The 16,340-nt window shown below is 36.5% G+C and overlaps 1 protein-coding gene across 1 annotated transcript in view; it reads left to right on the top strand.

The window, feature by feature from the left end:
• The window catches only part of NBAS (NBAS subunit of NRZ tethering complex), a 156,322-nt gene that overhangs the window by 116,579 nt on the left and 23,403 nt on the right, over nucleotides 1-16,340 (top strand). The window contains exons 47-48 of the mRNA XM_030945947.1: nucleotides 1,723-1,812; nucleotides 4,069-4,264. Of these exons, the coding sequence (XP_030801807.1) occupies nucleotides 1,723-1,812; nucleotides 4,069-4,264 (286 nt within the window). The remainder of the gene's footprint in view (nucleotides 1-1,722; nucleotides 1,813-4,068; nucleotides 4,265-16,340) is intronic.

Here is a 16,340-nt window from a genome sequence, read left to right on the forward strand (position 1 = left end):
TGCCCATTAACTTTTGTAGATAGATTTCTTTTGGCCCATTTTGGTTTAGGTTGGGTTGGTTTGTTTGTTTGTTTGGGGTTTTTTTGTGGGGGGGTAGTTTGTTTTGTTTTAGGGTATTTTTGAGGAGCTTAGAGCCTGCTTGTGACAGGAACTAACAACTTTAATTTCTGATTAGAGAGATGAACAGTTTTTGAAGAGCAAGGGCTAGGACTGTCCAGAACTGATCTCTAAATTGAGAATACCCAAAATATAACGTTTGCTGGTCGGTTTCCTTCAATATGGTATTCATGTACACTAAACATAAGTAAGTGCAAGCAGAGCAGTAAGAATTCACTTTCTGTACACTGTACAATCACATAATAGTTTGGTTTGGAAGGAATCTTTAAAGGTTATCTTGTGCAACACCCCCTACAATGAGCAGGGACATCTTCACCTAGATCAGCTCACTCACTTCAATCTGGCCTTGAATGTTTCCAGCAAAGGAGCATCCACCATCTCTCTGGACAACCTGTGCCAGTGTCTCACCAGCGTCGCTGTAAAAATTCCTTCCTTATATGTAGTCTGAATTGACTCTCTTGTTTGTCACCGTTTTTTCTTATAATCTCCCTTCAAGTATTGAAGGGCTGCAAATGTCCTGTTTGTTTCTGTTTCAATACTCATGCTCTTCTTAGTGTGCAAGCTTTGCAAGTATTCCAGTTTCCTTTTCATATGCCATGTTAATGCCCATTGTAGATGTGTTTTTATTATGAACTTAATTGAAAAAAGGGCACAAAAAATGGAAAATTTAAATCTGGCCTGTAAACAAATCACTAACAAAGTGGCTTATAAAAAGAGCATTAATGAAGCGTCTTATATCTGTCTTCACTCTAGGGACATATAATAAATTTTTTAGCTTTTTGTGTTTTAAAGGAAATTGAAACCATCTCCTAATGCATGTAGCTAGTTGCATAAAATGATTATTTGAATACTGGTCTGCTTTTTACCATTTCCACACTACTGCCCTAAGGGTGTATTTTTTTTTTCTTTTTCCTAAACAAAGTGTTCAGTTCTGTTACATCTTCTTTCTGTGAAAATACACTTTTTTTTCTTTTTTTGCCTTCTGAGGATGAATTTTTTGTGTGTTTTGGTAATGGATTTTATCTTTTGGAGACATATCATGTCTTCTCAGAGTTTAAAACCCTGAATATTTCCATATATTCTGTACTATAAATTATAATTTGACTGTTTCCAGATATTCTGAAGATGTTTAGAAAAATATTGAGATTCAAGCTTCACTCATAAAAAAGTTATTTAGCTACCATATGCTAATACCGGTACTAAGAACAGCATTTTTATCAGTCATATGTGCAGTATCTTTTGAGAAAAAGACCAGTGTTTACAGCCTTCTACTCCTGTTTCAAACTTTAGGAGTGCAATATAATAATATAAAATGAGTATGCTAAATTTTCTTCATGCAACAAGTCATGTTCCATCTGTTCTGAATAGAGTTATATTGATTTTTAATCCAGTGTTGTCCACTGGAGTGCTGGCCACTTACTAAGATAAAAATAGGAAAGATGAAAATTCTGAATATAGGAAGACATTAAAATAAAGCTGCTAGTTAAGAAGCGAAAATTGAACATTCTTATAATTATTGAACAATTCATATAAATACTGCAAGTGCAAAAAATGAGATACGGTATTAGGGACCATTTTAATTGTAACTTTGTCTTCCCTTAATAGTGGAAATGGTGACTCATCTATAACAGAGAAAGATCCGCTCGGAGTCCTTGAAGGTATAATTTCTGCAGTGCATGCAAGCGTTGAAAAAGGGTAAGAGCTTCCTGTATGGATTCTTTGGGTAAGACTTTGAAAGATGCTTCTCATGAAATCTTTGAAGGTACAATACTGAATATGGATGATTTTTCTTCAAGGATATATATAATGGGTTTGCACTTAATTTTCTAAGACTTTATTCTGGAATGGGCTATCATTTTTCATGTTAGAAGTCTGAGCCCTGACAGAAGCCTTTACTTGATCATTTGGAAGAAAGCACTGAACCTAAAATTTAGATAACTGTGTATTATAGTGAAATGAGAAAATGGTTTTTCAGCTGTGACTACTGCAGATTGTATATCTACCAGGAGCATGTCACTGCTTTTGTTTTAATTTAGTTGATAAATTGCAAATTGTAATGATTCACTTTCAGATATCGTAATTTAGATATCTAAGTTTGTCCATATTTGTAAAGTATAGTGCAGAAATAATTTCCCAAATGCTGTATGATGCTTCACCACATTTTTTTCTCCTCTTTTGGGAATGTCCTTACTTCAGATCACGTAATGGCCTGTATGTCTCACTGACGTTTTCCATTTCACTTCCTGTAAAGAAAAGGAAAAAACAAAAAAAAAAATCTTTTTTTTTCCCCAGATGTACAAATGAAGAATTCATGTATAATAATGATAATAAGATCCCATACTTTCTGGTAGCCACACAAAAGCAGTTACACTATTTTTTTGAGGCTTCTGCAATGAAAGTAAATCAGTTGAATGTTGGATGCTGAAGTAGACTGAATTGATGTAAAGATTTGCAATAAATATAATTTGCAGTATTCTAAGTTATAAAGGATGAGTCAGTACTATTTTATTCTGAGATACACTTTCTGGAGTCTTTTGTTTGTATACTTCATCAACATTTAACTGCTTAAACAGTAGGCTGGAGTGAAAGTAATTATGATTGCAAGAGATTGTTTATATTCCTTTAAATATTTCTTTATTACCTTAAAACTCAGCTACTCAATTTATCAAACAGAAATATTTTCCTCAGGAAAACATATGTAAGCGTCAAGTGCAAGCTCTACAAACTCTTGAAATATTCCAGCAAGTCCCTTTAATTCCCAGACTTTAAATTTACAGTTTGAATGCCACCTGTTCAGCAAAGGCATGTCTAATTCAGCTGGAGTTCTGTGCTAACAGCATCATTCAGACAATATTAAGCCTAACTAAAATTGAAATCCTTGTAATATGAAAACCTCAGATGTCAATGTTTATTATTTCATAGCTGCAGGACAGGTTAACTTGGTATTTTCTGTCTCATATTACTTTCCCGACTGTCTTGTTAAGACAAATAAGTGAACATTAGTTACAAATCACACTCCACCAGGAGCCCCTTGCTTGGCTTCTTTTTTTTAAGATAAGTTTGCTTGAATTTGAAACATTACTGAAAGTTAAAACAGCATTTACTGAATTGGTACTTGTTAGTTTATAGCCTCCGAGGGACAGCACAGATTATTCTGTCTCCAGCTGTGAACTGCTTGGTCAGTTCATGGTGATCTGTGAACTGTGAATGCTTCCACACAGTTAGAATGTATTTGATAGAATTCACTTTCTGAATCAAATTATGTACTTAAGAGTTTTCATCATTAACAAAGTCTGACCCCAAAACTTAGGGGTTTTAACATCTCTCTTTTTTCTTTCTAAGGATTTTGGACATATTGCAATCATTATCATGCTAAGAACTTGGAATGATCAAGCTGGCTAGAGATGGTACAGAAAAAAAAATAGGGCTAGAGCTGCTAATGGGAGAAAATTATTTGTGTGTGTGGATTGGAAAGAAAGGGCTTTTAAAGGAAGAAAAAGAATGGAGGGTGACAGTATGAATAAGCATTCAAAGTGTAATACTAAAAATGCAAGCATTCAAGCTGGTTTTCCATAAAGTCAGATGGTGTGGTAGTACAGGCATCAGTCAGGCCCAGACCCCATGAAAAGGCATGGACTTCCAGATGCTGAAACACAGCACCACTGTATGGTACCAGGGTAGTTTATGGGAGAATATGCAAGTCTACAGATGGATTCCTATGGTATTACATGGTTGTTTGAAGTCCAGAAAAAGTTCTTATGCCACACAACTTTGGGCTCCTGATTTACAAGGGCTGGTTTCCTTGCAGCCTCACAGAGGTCAGATCTTCCATTTCCTGGTGTTAGGTATTTCTTACATCCCGAATGTTCTTGTTTAGTTTTAAAAATGCATGTAGTATTTTCATTAGTATTATTACCTGAGACTGTTTAACACAGTATTATTTAATTACAGGGAGAAAATAGTTTCTTCAGATGACCTTCTGGAGTGGTTGAGACCTTTCTGTGGTGATGACTCCCTACCAGTGAAGCCTCGCATCAGGGTATTGCAAATTCTGGAGCAAGCCTTCCATCTCAGTGATGAGGATAGCAAGCTGCTTGTGTACTTCAGGACACAGGCTGTTCTCAGAGCCTGCTGGCCTGAAACAAAGGTATTAATACTGACTGCTGCAAATTACAGCATTAAACTGTTTTGTGTGTGAGGATTACGTAATGAACCACTGGTCTGCAGTATATGGTTGTGATGCATCCTGTTGTCTGGAAACTAATCCTACTTTCCTTTTTAAATCAAGTTTCTGATACATTCTGATTCTTTGAAAAACAAAGTTACATAAAAGTAGAGGATTTCTCTAATTTTTGTTTAGGATCAGGAGTCCATGATACTGAACTTGATGGAATGCTAGTGATTTTCCTCCATGTCAAACATTGACTTTGAATTTTTGTACCCTCTTTCTTTTCTGACCATTTTTTTCTGTCAGTTTTATCTTCCCTCTTTGTCTTCCACTTGGTGTCACATTTTACTCAGAATTAGAATGATAATTACTGGCTACTGGCCAGACTCTTTTTGTCTTGAGCCTTTAAATATTATTGTATGAATGTGTAGCAGTCTTGAAATCATGTGAAATAGCTCTTGCTGCATGTAGAATTGTTCAGAAGCAGAGTTACTTTTTGTTCATTTTCTAAGTGCCTCTCCCTATGCCAAGACCTTACAGAACAAAAATAGAATATTTCTAATAGTTCCCAAAAAAATCTATGAACAAACCCACTTTATATTCATATAAAACAAAAGCAATATCTCAGTTTTGACTTGCTGTGCTAAATTCATCCAAGGGAACAATCCTAATAAAAATCTTAAAAGGAAAAGAAAGTACTTATCTCTTGGTTTCTTTGGAAATTACTTTTTCTCTTGTATTTACAGTAATACCAGCATTTAACTCCTCAACTGCTATGCAAGTGTCTGTGATTGGATTCTTCATTTCAATCCTTTGTCAGTATTTGTGTTGCCTGTGACCTGCTTTCCTATTCAAAATCATTTCCAATTATAAAACATTCAACTGTCTTAAGAAAACAAGATACAGGCAGATAATAGCTTTCAGCCAAGTTTGTAGAAGACAGAAAAAGAACCTGTATTTGACAGAAGCCTTATGAGACTCATTACACTTGTGATTTTACCTTAAATATTTATCAAAATTTTATTTTCTCCCATAATCTTGTAAGTCAGGATGTATAACTTTGCAAAAAGAAACACTCATCCATTTGGTTACAAAACCTAATTTTAAGACTTAATTGAATGCATTTCATATGCTGCTGGCTCATGTGTAGCTCACTGCCCACCAGAACCCCCAGGGCTCCCTCAGCAGAGCTGAGACAGCCACAGCTGTGCTGTCCCCACCTGTGCTGTTCCAGGTGCAGCACAGCTGTTAAACCTTATGCAAATTTTGCTGCCTCAGTCTTCCAGCCTGTTCAGGCCTCTCCATATAATCAGTTACTTTCAGTTTCCTGAAGGGATTTTTAGAATCCTAGTTTCGAGCAGGAAAACCTGGTTTTCTTTTTGTGAGGGGAAGAAGTTTGTACTGGCTGAGCAACAGTTTATCTGCTTATCACAGAGTTGCTGATCACTTCAGTGGTTCACACTTTTTTGATGAGTAAGCAAATAGTACAAGAAGACATGTAATAAAGCTTGAAAAACGCACTAGATAAGCTCAAACCTTTCAGAGATAACTGTATGAAAATATGTACACAACACCGTAACACTAACTTATCTGTATATACTATTTATTGTTTAGCTCAGTGTAGAAATAGCTTTCATGCTTAATAGTGAAAGCAGTGCTTAAATGTACATACATAAAAATCAGTGGTTATGCGCCCCAGTTTCTGCTACAGAGTGCAATTATAAGAATCCTACTGGAATATATTAAAAGTTATTCTCATTTTCATGTCAGCTCAAGCTCAGTGTCGTTGATAAGAGCCCTTTCTTTTCTTCAAATATTTTTGCTAGGTAACTAACATGTTATTTAGACAGAACAGTCATGTTGGCTTGTCCATTAGATACTTGTCACTGAAATTCAAAGTTCTTCACAAATGTCCAAGAAAATAAATAAGTGGTCTTAGAGGTATTTATTTTGGTTTTTTTCCTCTTTTAGTCAGCTGATGTCAAATGCTAGTCTACAAACTGATACAAGAAAAGCAAGTGATGGTCTTGTTTGAGGTCCTACTAAGTTTGCATATTTTGTGAACTAACAAACAAGGAAAATATAATCATAAAACAACAGATTGAAAACTATACATTTCCCAGTCCTTTAGGTAGGTTAGTGGAACAGGAACACTGTAGAAGTCAGTGCTTATATGGTTGCTGAAAAGAGAAGAGAGATTTCTATATAAGCTTTGGCAGAGCATTATGGTTAAGACACAATTTTCTCGTGCAAGTTCACACTTCAGGTACGAAGACCTTTAAAAGCAACCTTGTTTATACAGGAGGGAGTATTGAAGGACAACTTAAAAGTTTAATCAGGTTGCTGAGTAATCCTGGAAGAAGAAGTAGACAGGAGGAATCTCATCTTTCCAACTTTGTCAGTCTGCCTGCCCTGTCTGTAGGCATCACTTTCTCTAGTATCTCTACGCCTTTATCAATTTGGTCATCCTTTCTCATCCAGCAAAATAATTTTAAAAAACCAATCACATCTTAAGTAAGTGGGGAGGGAAGCGGCTGTGGATTGAATGCTGGTTTTAGATTTTACAGGAATGTGTTTAAAGGTTGTTGGTTTTCAGAGCTTTTTAATGAACTTTAGATTGCAAATAGGTCAAAAATGCATTCATTATCTTGCTTCCAGATTGTTGTATTATTACTTGTGTGGCATTTCTTACATACTTTTGGGGGATCCCTCTTCTCCTATAGCAATCCTTGGCACAAAAAGGGACAGCAGATATTATAAAGTATGACTGTGGATTTCTATTTAATAAAGATAATTTTAATGATATTGCAGTGTTCAATTACCAGAAAATGTGTGAAAGCCACCCTCAGTGTGCCTATTAATCCTCTTAGACAGGCTTTGCATACATCAAGGAGGGACTTAATATTTAATTATGCTCTAGGTGCTGTAAGTAGTGGTCCCACAAATCAGTGTGCTGGGAAACAGGCCAGCTCCTACAAAATTAAAAATGTACTTTATGGAAGCAGCTACCTATCAAACATTCAGAAACACAGTGATTTCCAGTTCTCTAATGATTAGTTAACAAAATTAAAAATTCAGGGGTCTTCATTTTTCAAAGGCTTGAGAGTCTTTAATTCACATTCCAGTAGCATCCCACGCTATGGAGGAGGAGGAGGCATGCCTTGTTTTAATCCCCTTGATGAATTTTATCTGAGCTCTTCAGGTTCTGTAATTTTCTAGTTAACTGGTGCATGAAAAATATGGGTCAAAATACTGACTTTTTCTATATTAAAAAATGTTGGAGGGGGAAGAAAGACATCGTTTAGAATGTTGACATCAAAATTTATCCCTATTCATCTAAGATGGGTAATCCATTTCTTTTCAAATAAGATAAAAATATAGTCTGTAATGACTCAGTAGTGTCTAACAAGCCTGAAGTGTCAGCTAACAGGCTGTGTGTATGTAGTTAGCTGTTCAGCTCAGTGACCAGTTACAAGGCATAGGTTACAGAAGTGAGTTGGGGTTTGCCTCAGGAAGTTACAGGGGCACTAAAAAACTGCTGGAAGTACACCAAGGCTTACTTTCATATACAAAGTTATTCACTGTGAAGCTTCTACAAGACACACCTTTTCTTAAAAGGATTGTTTCATTATTATGCAAATGCAAAGTGTAATTACCACTTGCATGCCACTTAAATGCAAATAGCTTTGTCATTTAGAGAAGGTAATCTCATTTAGCCTTCTCCCTCATATTGTTATATTATAGTTTTTTCATGATCTTGGGGTATAGAGAGCTGCTGAGGGCTAAATGTTTTTGAAAATTGGAAGGAATGTCTATTAAGGATTTAAAAGTGTAACTTTGGGCGCTTCTCTTATTTAGTTTTTTTCTAAAGTTTAGCTTTGAAATATTGACAGATTAATTGGTGTTGTGTGTGTGGGATGTACACAAAATATTTTCCTTCCTTCCTGCCTGTGTTGATGTATGGCATATGCAAACTTGTGTCTCAGCAACCTTAGTAATGTCTGCATTGACTTTCCGACAGCTTGGGGTGACTGTCAAGACTCCATTGTGCTTTGTTCATAATTTAACCCTGTTAATAAAAAATGTGCAATGAGAAATGGTGTTTCTTCATACTAGTTCCTTGGGAATGGTCTCAATGGGTATATCAATGTCCAGTGATTTTCAGCTTTTTCCCATTTCTTCTTCTCATGTCAGAGATTTAAACATGAGAAGCCCATTTTGTTGAAACCATTTATCAGGTAACAATGGAAGGTGTATTTAGTTTGATCTGGCAAAACACAAGGGAAGGAGCTGTATCTGTTTTATCCTCAGCCATCTTTTATTTGTGAAAAATGCTTAATTAGAAGAAAGATTTATGTTCCTATCAACTCTGAGTAAATTTGTTATGATGTTGTTTATAATTCTAGAGACATTGTTTCTCTGCTGGTAATGCATAAAAATTAAGCTTAAGAAATTTAATTTAAGTTTTAATTAATATTTTAAAACACTAATTTCCATTCCTTGAAGATGCAATTTATCCATATGAAAACATGTGATTTTTTTTTCAGGGAACATAAATTGTAGCGTGTATGATTAATTAAATACTTTTAGATGCAAATGAAATATTTTCCATTAACTACACAAGTATAGCAGATAAGACAAAGTGTAGAGAAAAGCAGCAGTGTGAGTGCACACAAGTTTTGAATTGAGCCCTGGGCACTGCAATGCTCTGTGACCAGTTGCAGTTGCTTCAAAGGAAGATAAGAATGCTCTGGAGTGGATTGATGAAGGATCATTCACTTTCTCTCATAGGTCTTTTGTAATGAAGGTTTTAAGTGCAGAATGGTTGAAACAGTTTTGATCCCAGAAAAATTAAGAGCTTATTAGCAATATAATCAGACTTCTGTTATTATGTTTCAAAGAAATCAGTGGATAAACTGTTATTCAGCCTTGGGTATCCCCTGATAAATTTTCAGCCTTAGGACACACCATGCATCACGGAGCACAAAACATGCTGAAACTTTGTGAAGGAGGGATGCCATCCAGAGGGACCTGGACAAGCTCAAAAAGTGGGCCCATGGGAATCTCATGAATTTTACAAGATCAAGTGCTGGTGCTGCACCTGGACTGGGGAAAGCCCTGGTGTCAGTCCAGGCTGGGGGATGAACAAACAGATCCAGAGCAGCCTGGCTGAGAAGGACTTGGGGGTGCTGTGGGTGAGAGGCTGGACATGACCCAGCCATGTGTCCTTGCAGTCCAGAAAGCCAAATGTGTCCTGGGCTGTATCCAAAGCAGCGTGGGCAGCAGGTGAGGGTGGGGATTCTGCCCCTTTGCTCTGCCCTGGTGAGACCCCACCTGCAGTGCTGCATCCAGCCCTGGGGTCTCTGTGAGCAGAAGGCTGTTGATCTATTGGAGTGCATCCAGAGGAGGCCACCAAGATGATTTGAGGGAGCACCTCTCTTGTGAGGAAAGGCTGAGAGAGTGTGGATTGTTCAGCCTGGAAAAGAGAATGCTTTGGGATGACCTAAATATGGCCTTCCAGCACCTGGAAGGAGCCACCAAAATAGATGGAGAAGGACAAGAGCCTGAAGTGACAGGACAAGGGGGAATGGCTTCAGACTGGAAGAGAGTAGGTTTAAACTAAGTGGTAGAAAAAAAATATTTACTTTGAAGGTGGTGAGGCACTGGAACAGGTTCTCCATAGAAGTTGTGGATGCCTCATTCCTGGGAGTATTTTAAGGCCAGCTTGGAAGGGGCTTTGAGCAACCTGGTCTAGCAGAAGGTGTCCCTGCCCATGGCAGGGGTGTTGGAACTGGATGCTTTCTAAGGTCCCTTTCAACCCAAAGCATTCTGTGATTCTGTGACTTAACCTTTTTATGTGATTTGTTAAGTTCTGTGGTTTTTTAGGATATTAAAAACCATAAAATCAAAATTTTTATTTACTACACTTTTTCCTTTATTCTGTTGTTTACTCTCAGTAACCAATTTCAGTCACACCACCTCCTCCACAGCCTTTTCTCTCCATAAGTATCCTCTCCTCTATCTCAGAGCCCACTGTGATATGTAGTACACCTTCTGAGAAAGGTAATTGGAGAAGTGAATATGCTGTCCTTGTGGAAATTAAGACTCCGTGGTTATGCATCCCAGCACCTTAATTGCTCTCTTGACTTCATCTGTACATCAACCAGAGGTCTCTGGATTTCATTCAGCGAGTCTCAGGTTACTGTTTTGACTTGATTAGACTAATCTAGCATATTTTAAAATGCAGTTGTGTTACCATTATTACGTTTTATTTGCCATCATGGAGTCATTTACTTACCTTTTTTTTTTTTTAAGTCTTTTGGAGGTTTCTTTTGACATAGACTAGCCTTGACAATCATTTGTCTGCGTTTTTGTCTTTTCCATGCTTGCAGTCTCCCCAAAACATAGTTTATGTAAACAAGGAAGCAGCCATAAACCCATGAGAAATTCTACTTTTTACCTTTACTATTTGGTCATAAACTGCTTTTTTTTTGTTTATATTTTTTGGTTTTTTTTTCCTCGTAGTAGATTATGCTCTTCAGTGTTCTAGTCAGGAATGTTGTTCTAAGCCCGTTGAAAATATAAGTAAATTGTAAAACTGGTTTTCTTTAGGCATTGTGAGTGTTAGTGTTAGCATCTTAAATGAGTGTGTTTTTATTAATAACTGTGACAGTAGATGCTGTCCTTTTTTCCAAACAGTTTTCTTATTCCATCAGCCATTGTGCTAGTTGACAATTCTTATTTAGAGATCTGCAAACTCTGTATCATCTGAAGGACCTCATTCAGGTATTCTTAAAATAGTTCTTAGTTTATAGAATTTGTGGTATTTCATGTTGATTGAGAGAGTGAGGGGCTCTTTTTCCACATTGCTGCTATTGTTACTTAGGGATCCAACTGTCATAAGACTGTGACTGCATCAGCTACACCAAATCAAAAAGAAAACCATCAACTGCAGTGCTTCTCTAATGCCATTTGGTATGACAGGTGCTGCCTGCCCTATTCGGATTATTTTTATGGCTGCAACAGAGCTACTCACTTATTTCAGTTTTTACAGCTTAAATAATTTTGTGATAACCATCCACCTGGTATTTTATTTGCTCCTGCCTAGATCATAACAACAATGAAGGAATTTTTTTTTTTTTTTTAACTGGTAAGAGTAATACTGAAATAATTGGAATTGACATCAACAATCTTCTGTTCCTGTAAGACAGTGTTTTAGTTTAGTTGGAGGTTGGAGTCTTTCTTTTTAGAAATATATCTTTGACTTTTCTAGTCCTGCCTATTTGCAGGAAGATGTTTTGGAAGTAGTAATTTTGAAAACATTTCAGTTACATGTAAACAATTTTTAAAAGAATTTTTTAAAGAATTTTTCTTTATTAGCAAGAATTGCAGACTTTGGTTATCAAGACAACAGTTATGCATAGGGGTGGATACTGTGAGCTTGTGGATGCACTGCTGCTTGATGGTAGTGATGATTAGAAGGGAAAATTAAAAACCACTTGTGTATGGTATGAAGGAAATGGCTGATGCTGAGTTAACAGCTTAAAAGACATATTTAAAGATGAAAATCTTGTCATTTCTGGGCTCTATCTTCTAATGCTGTTGTCTGGTCTGTTAGAGTATTTATATAATATATAAATTCTGAATTACAAAACAATGATTAGTAGTTGGTGCATACAGAGAAGATTACTTAACATGTCTGTGAGTCCCTCATGTTGCACAGGTGTTAGTTTTAACTATACATGCATCCAAATTTTTACATATTAGCACACACCTAGTCAATATACAATTTAAATAATGTATGTTAGTCCTGTCTCTTTCAGTTCCGTCTAGCTAGATATAGGAGTCTTTCAAATGCATCTTTTTTTTTCACCATTTGCTGTTATTCTCCCTACCAATATCTATGTACAGTCCTCAGAGGTTTTCTCTATACTTGCAGATTAGGACATAGTCTCCTGCAGAATACAAATGAATGGATTTTGTTTTCTGCACAAGTTATTCATTTTTATGCATTAGGCAACACATTTGTGTTTATTGAATCTATATGCATTTCTTAGTGAGCTGCATATGAAGCAGATAAGGAATTAAACAATATATAAATCACTTCAGAAGAAAAAAGTTCTTGAGTATTTCTATAAGAACTCAACATGTGGCTGAGCCTTAGTTTGATTCAGTACCTAGTAGGCTTCTTGTTGATTTGTTTTTTTAGCTTGAATCTCATAACTTGCATATCTTGTACACTGGCTTTAATTTGAGCAGGATTTTACCTGTTCTATTATGTGCATCTCTTTAGTTTCTGCATGCAGCAAGCTTGCATATGTGCTCAGAATTCAATAATAGTTTTTAATATGTGAAGCCCAGCTCTCAGGAAAGTGCAAGAATGCCTGACTTCAGAGTTCTTCCTCCTCTGGGATAGAAGGCACGCGTTGTGAACAGTGAGTTTGTTCATGCAAAACCCTTGACTTCAGTTTTAATTTTGAATTGATTGCTCTAAGATTGTAGTTTTGATAGCAGACACTTCCTTCTGGTCTGTCAGACAGTGTTTATGGCTTTCAGTCTAGGTCAGAGCAGCCCCTGGTCAATGAGTCCAGTTCCTGGCCCTGCACAGGACACCCCAGGAGTCACAGGTCACACCCTGTGCCTGAGAGCCCTGTCCAGTCACTTCTGAGCTCTGTCAGGCTGCCTCTTCCAGTGCCCAGCCACCCTCCTGGTGGAGAACCTTTTCCTAATATCCAGCCTAAACCTCCCTGACACAGTCCTTGGAATGTGTTTGGGGATTTTTGTATTTTTTGGTTGATTTTGTTGTTTTTAAGTAACTATCCCTTAATAAAACTTGCTTTGCATTAACTGGGAAAACTCCATAAGCATAGCCTCACAAAAGATGCTTTCAAGCAAGGGAATTTAATCTGCAACAGACTGGATCATGTTTTAGCTGTTGTGTTTATTTTTCATTAAGAAAGAGCTAAATCCTGTTATTATACAGGAGCATTTTGTGAAGCCAATGAAACTGTTTTTTAAAAATTGCCATCTCTCAGCTGTGACTTACTACCACATAAACTTCCATTTACCAAAATGGGTTGAAAGTAGAATTATCAGAATGTGAACTAGGGTAGATAGAGAAAGCAAGATCAAAACAGCCTATTTAAAGCTGACAGGCTCCTTTGCCCTTGACTTTCTCCATACTGTGTATCCTTGCCCATATGCTGGTGGACCAGTGGCTGAGTGATATCGTGGTTTGTTTTTCCAAGCCTGTTATTAGTCTCCCCAGCCTGATCCTGTTGTGTCCTGGAGGATTTTCCCCTCAATCACAATTTACAAGTTGTTTAATGTGGATTTTTTTTTAAAGAAATCCTGGTTTAGAAATAATGGGATGCTGGCGTATGTTGCAGGGTATAGCACTTTTGGTTTTGCCTTGAAAAAGGGTTTACTGTTGCTCTAGGATGTGAAAATCTTGAATAAGATGTTTAATATGTGCTTGTGGTTTTGCATTGTTTCACAACTATATAATGTGTCTAACATCAAAGCTGCTAGGATTTCTAACATCTTGAAACAGTTTGAAGATGATGAAATAAATAATAGCCTTTAAAAGCTCCTAATCTTACATGTGCAGAGTCAGTAGCTATGCAATTTCAGGAAGACTTGTATAGTGTTGCAGATTGTGTTTGTTTTTTGGGGTTTTTTTTGACTGCTTTTTGACATTTGTGTTCATATTCGGAATAATTGACTTTAACATTTCTATTTAACTTGTAATTTTATATGTCCTTTGTAAAAAGCTTTTAACATTGCAGCCTTGTACTGGAGGTAGGTTTCAGTAACTTATATTTGTGCAGACTTTCAGTAGCTCCATAGATACCAGCAGAGCGGGGAATGACAGATTATAGCCTGATATGCAAAGTGGAAGGACTACTTCCTTCAGTGACCAAACCCTACTGGGCCTGTTGTATAGCAAGGACAGTGTTTTCTTTGCTGATTTAGTTAATTAGATTGTGAACTCTTTGGGGCAAGGCTGTTGAATTTTTGAGCCATGAACAGCACACATCAAGATGGCAGTTGGAGGAATGCAGTCAAATTGCTACCAATCCTTTTAGTTGTTGTTTATTAACCACATTAAGCCCTGTCTAATGAGTGGAAGGAAATTTTAGCATCAATGTTCCCTATCTCAAATCTGAATAAAATCTTTGATGTCTGCCTATTTTGAGATGCAGCACAGATAAATTCTCTATTACTACTGCTTGGGCAGGGAGGGCAGGGACACGTATAAAAGCAGCATTTTACAAGGAAGTTCTGAGAAATTGCAGAACAATTGTCTATTGTAGCAATAAGGGACTAGTCAAATACCTGCTTAGTGCTTCTATTTTCAAGGCCATTTTAATTCAAATTTATGCTGCAGTGTTGAACATGAACATATTTTGAAATACTTACATTTACCATCTGGTAGATGTAATAAAATTAATTTTATAATCATGTAAAACAGTAAGCTTTTGGTTGCATTCCTTGGTAATGGCAAATTTTTCTGCCTTGAGGACAGGAAGTTGCTTTTAAGCATGGATATAGCTTTTCCCAATAAACAAGCAATTATAGTGAAAATATTTTTCTGATTTCATTTATAAACATCCTCATAATTTATCTCCTTTGTAATCAGCAAAATCTGTTGATGAAAGCTGTGGCTCTGTCACACTGACAGAGTAAAAATTGAATTTGCAGAATAGATACCAGTGGGCAGAGGAAGGTCGGAGTCTGTCTGCATTAGTTTTCCTGCTCACCATTCTCATACAAAAATAGCATTTTTGTGTTATCTCAGAGGAAGGAGAGAGTTGAATTGACTGGGTCTTTTTATTGGCATTTCCATTTTTTTTCAAACAAAAGGCACTCTCATCAACCAAGTCAGTCAGCGCCAGATTGTCAAATTAAATAGTTTTAGCAATAAAGCATTTACAAGTCTATCAGATGTGTCTGTCCTGTTGGATCAGGAGACCAGGATTACATTAGTGTCTATCTATAACTTAAGAACACAGTTCAGATACAGCAACATTCCAAAGTTGCTGTAAATACTGGTTTTAACTTTGATTTCAGGAGTGAGATAATGTGCCAAACTGAACCACTGATTATGCAGTGTTTTAGTTTGGTACATTATCTCACTTCTCTGCCACGCCAAAGGCTTTTTTTTATCAGTCATGTGTGATTTCCACAGTTTTATTAAACTTCATCATTCTTCAAGTGCATCATCTTACAGTTTTCATAAAACTTTAGGTTTCCAGAAGCTACATAACTAACTTGTGAGACAACTTTTCATATTTGGACTCCTTCATCCATACCACAGGTGATGAGTATGAATCAAATAACAAATCTGTAGAATAACATTATGAGTCAAAACTTAGTGCATTGAAAGTCGATAAACTGAGCGCCTTCAACATTTTGGGCATCTAATAGGATCTAATCTGTGAGGAAAGAGTCTTGTAAGATTTAAGGTAAGTCCAAAAGATTTGATCATAAGGCAGAAAAGTTGAATTTATTTGAAGAGAAATTTTAAGTGCACAGAGTTTTTAATTCAGCACTGAATCTCTTGTAGGCTATGACAAGCTCATGCTGTTTGTGTAGCCAGTATTTTGCTTTGTGAATTTCCTGTATGATTTTTGAAGGAACCATTAACATATGCAGATGTTTGTATATTCTTGATTCTGAACATATGTAGTCCCTCAGTAATGAAATTGTGTGTTTTAACAGTTTAACATAAGGTTTGGCTTTACTTAATTTGTATTTTGTTTTATAATCTATCATGAGGATAATTTCTACAATTAATTCCCCTAATTGTCTTTCCCATTGTGGTAAATATTTGTGCAGCCTTTTAATGAGAAACATGATGCCAGCTGTGTTCTACTGCCAAAGAGACTGCCTGAAACTGAGGACAATCAAGCCAGAATTGAGCAAATCTGTTGTTAAAACTGAAAACCCTGATTTCCTTTCCCTTGCTTTTGTTGTTTTGTGGTTTGTTTGATTTTTTTATTCCACTTGTTTTTCATATTTCTTTGGGGTCTTCTGAAGTTCATGCCTACCT

Source organism: Camarhynchus parvulus, chromosome 3 (genome assembly GCF_901933205.1).
Source record: "Camarhynchus parvulus chromosome 3, STF_HiC, whole genome shotgun sequence".
NCBI classification, from domain to species: domain Eukaryota; kingdom Metazoa; phylum Chordata; class Aves; order Passeriformes; family Thraupidae; genus Camarhynchus; species Camarhynchus parvulus.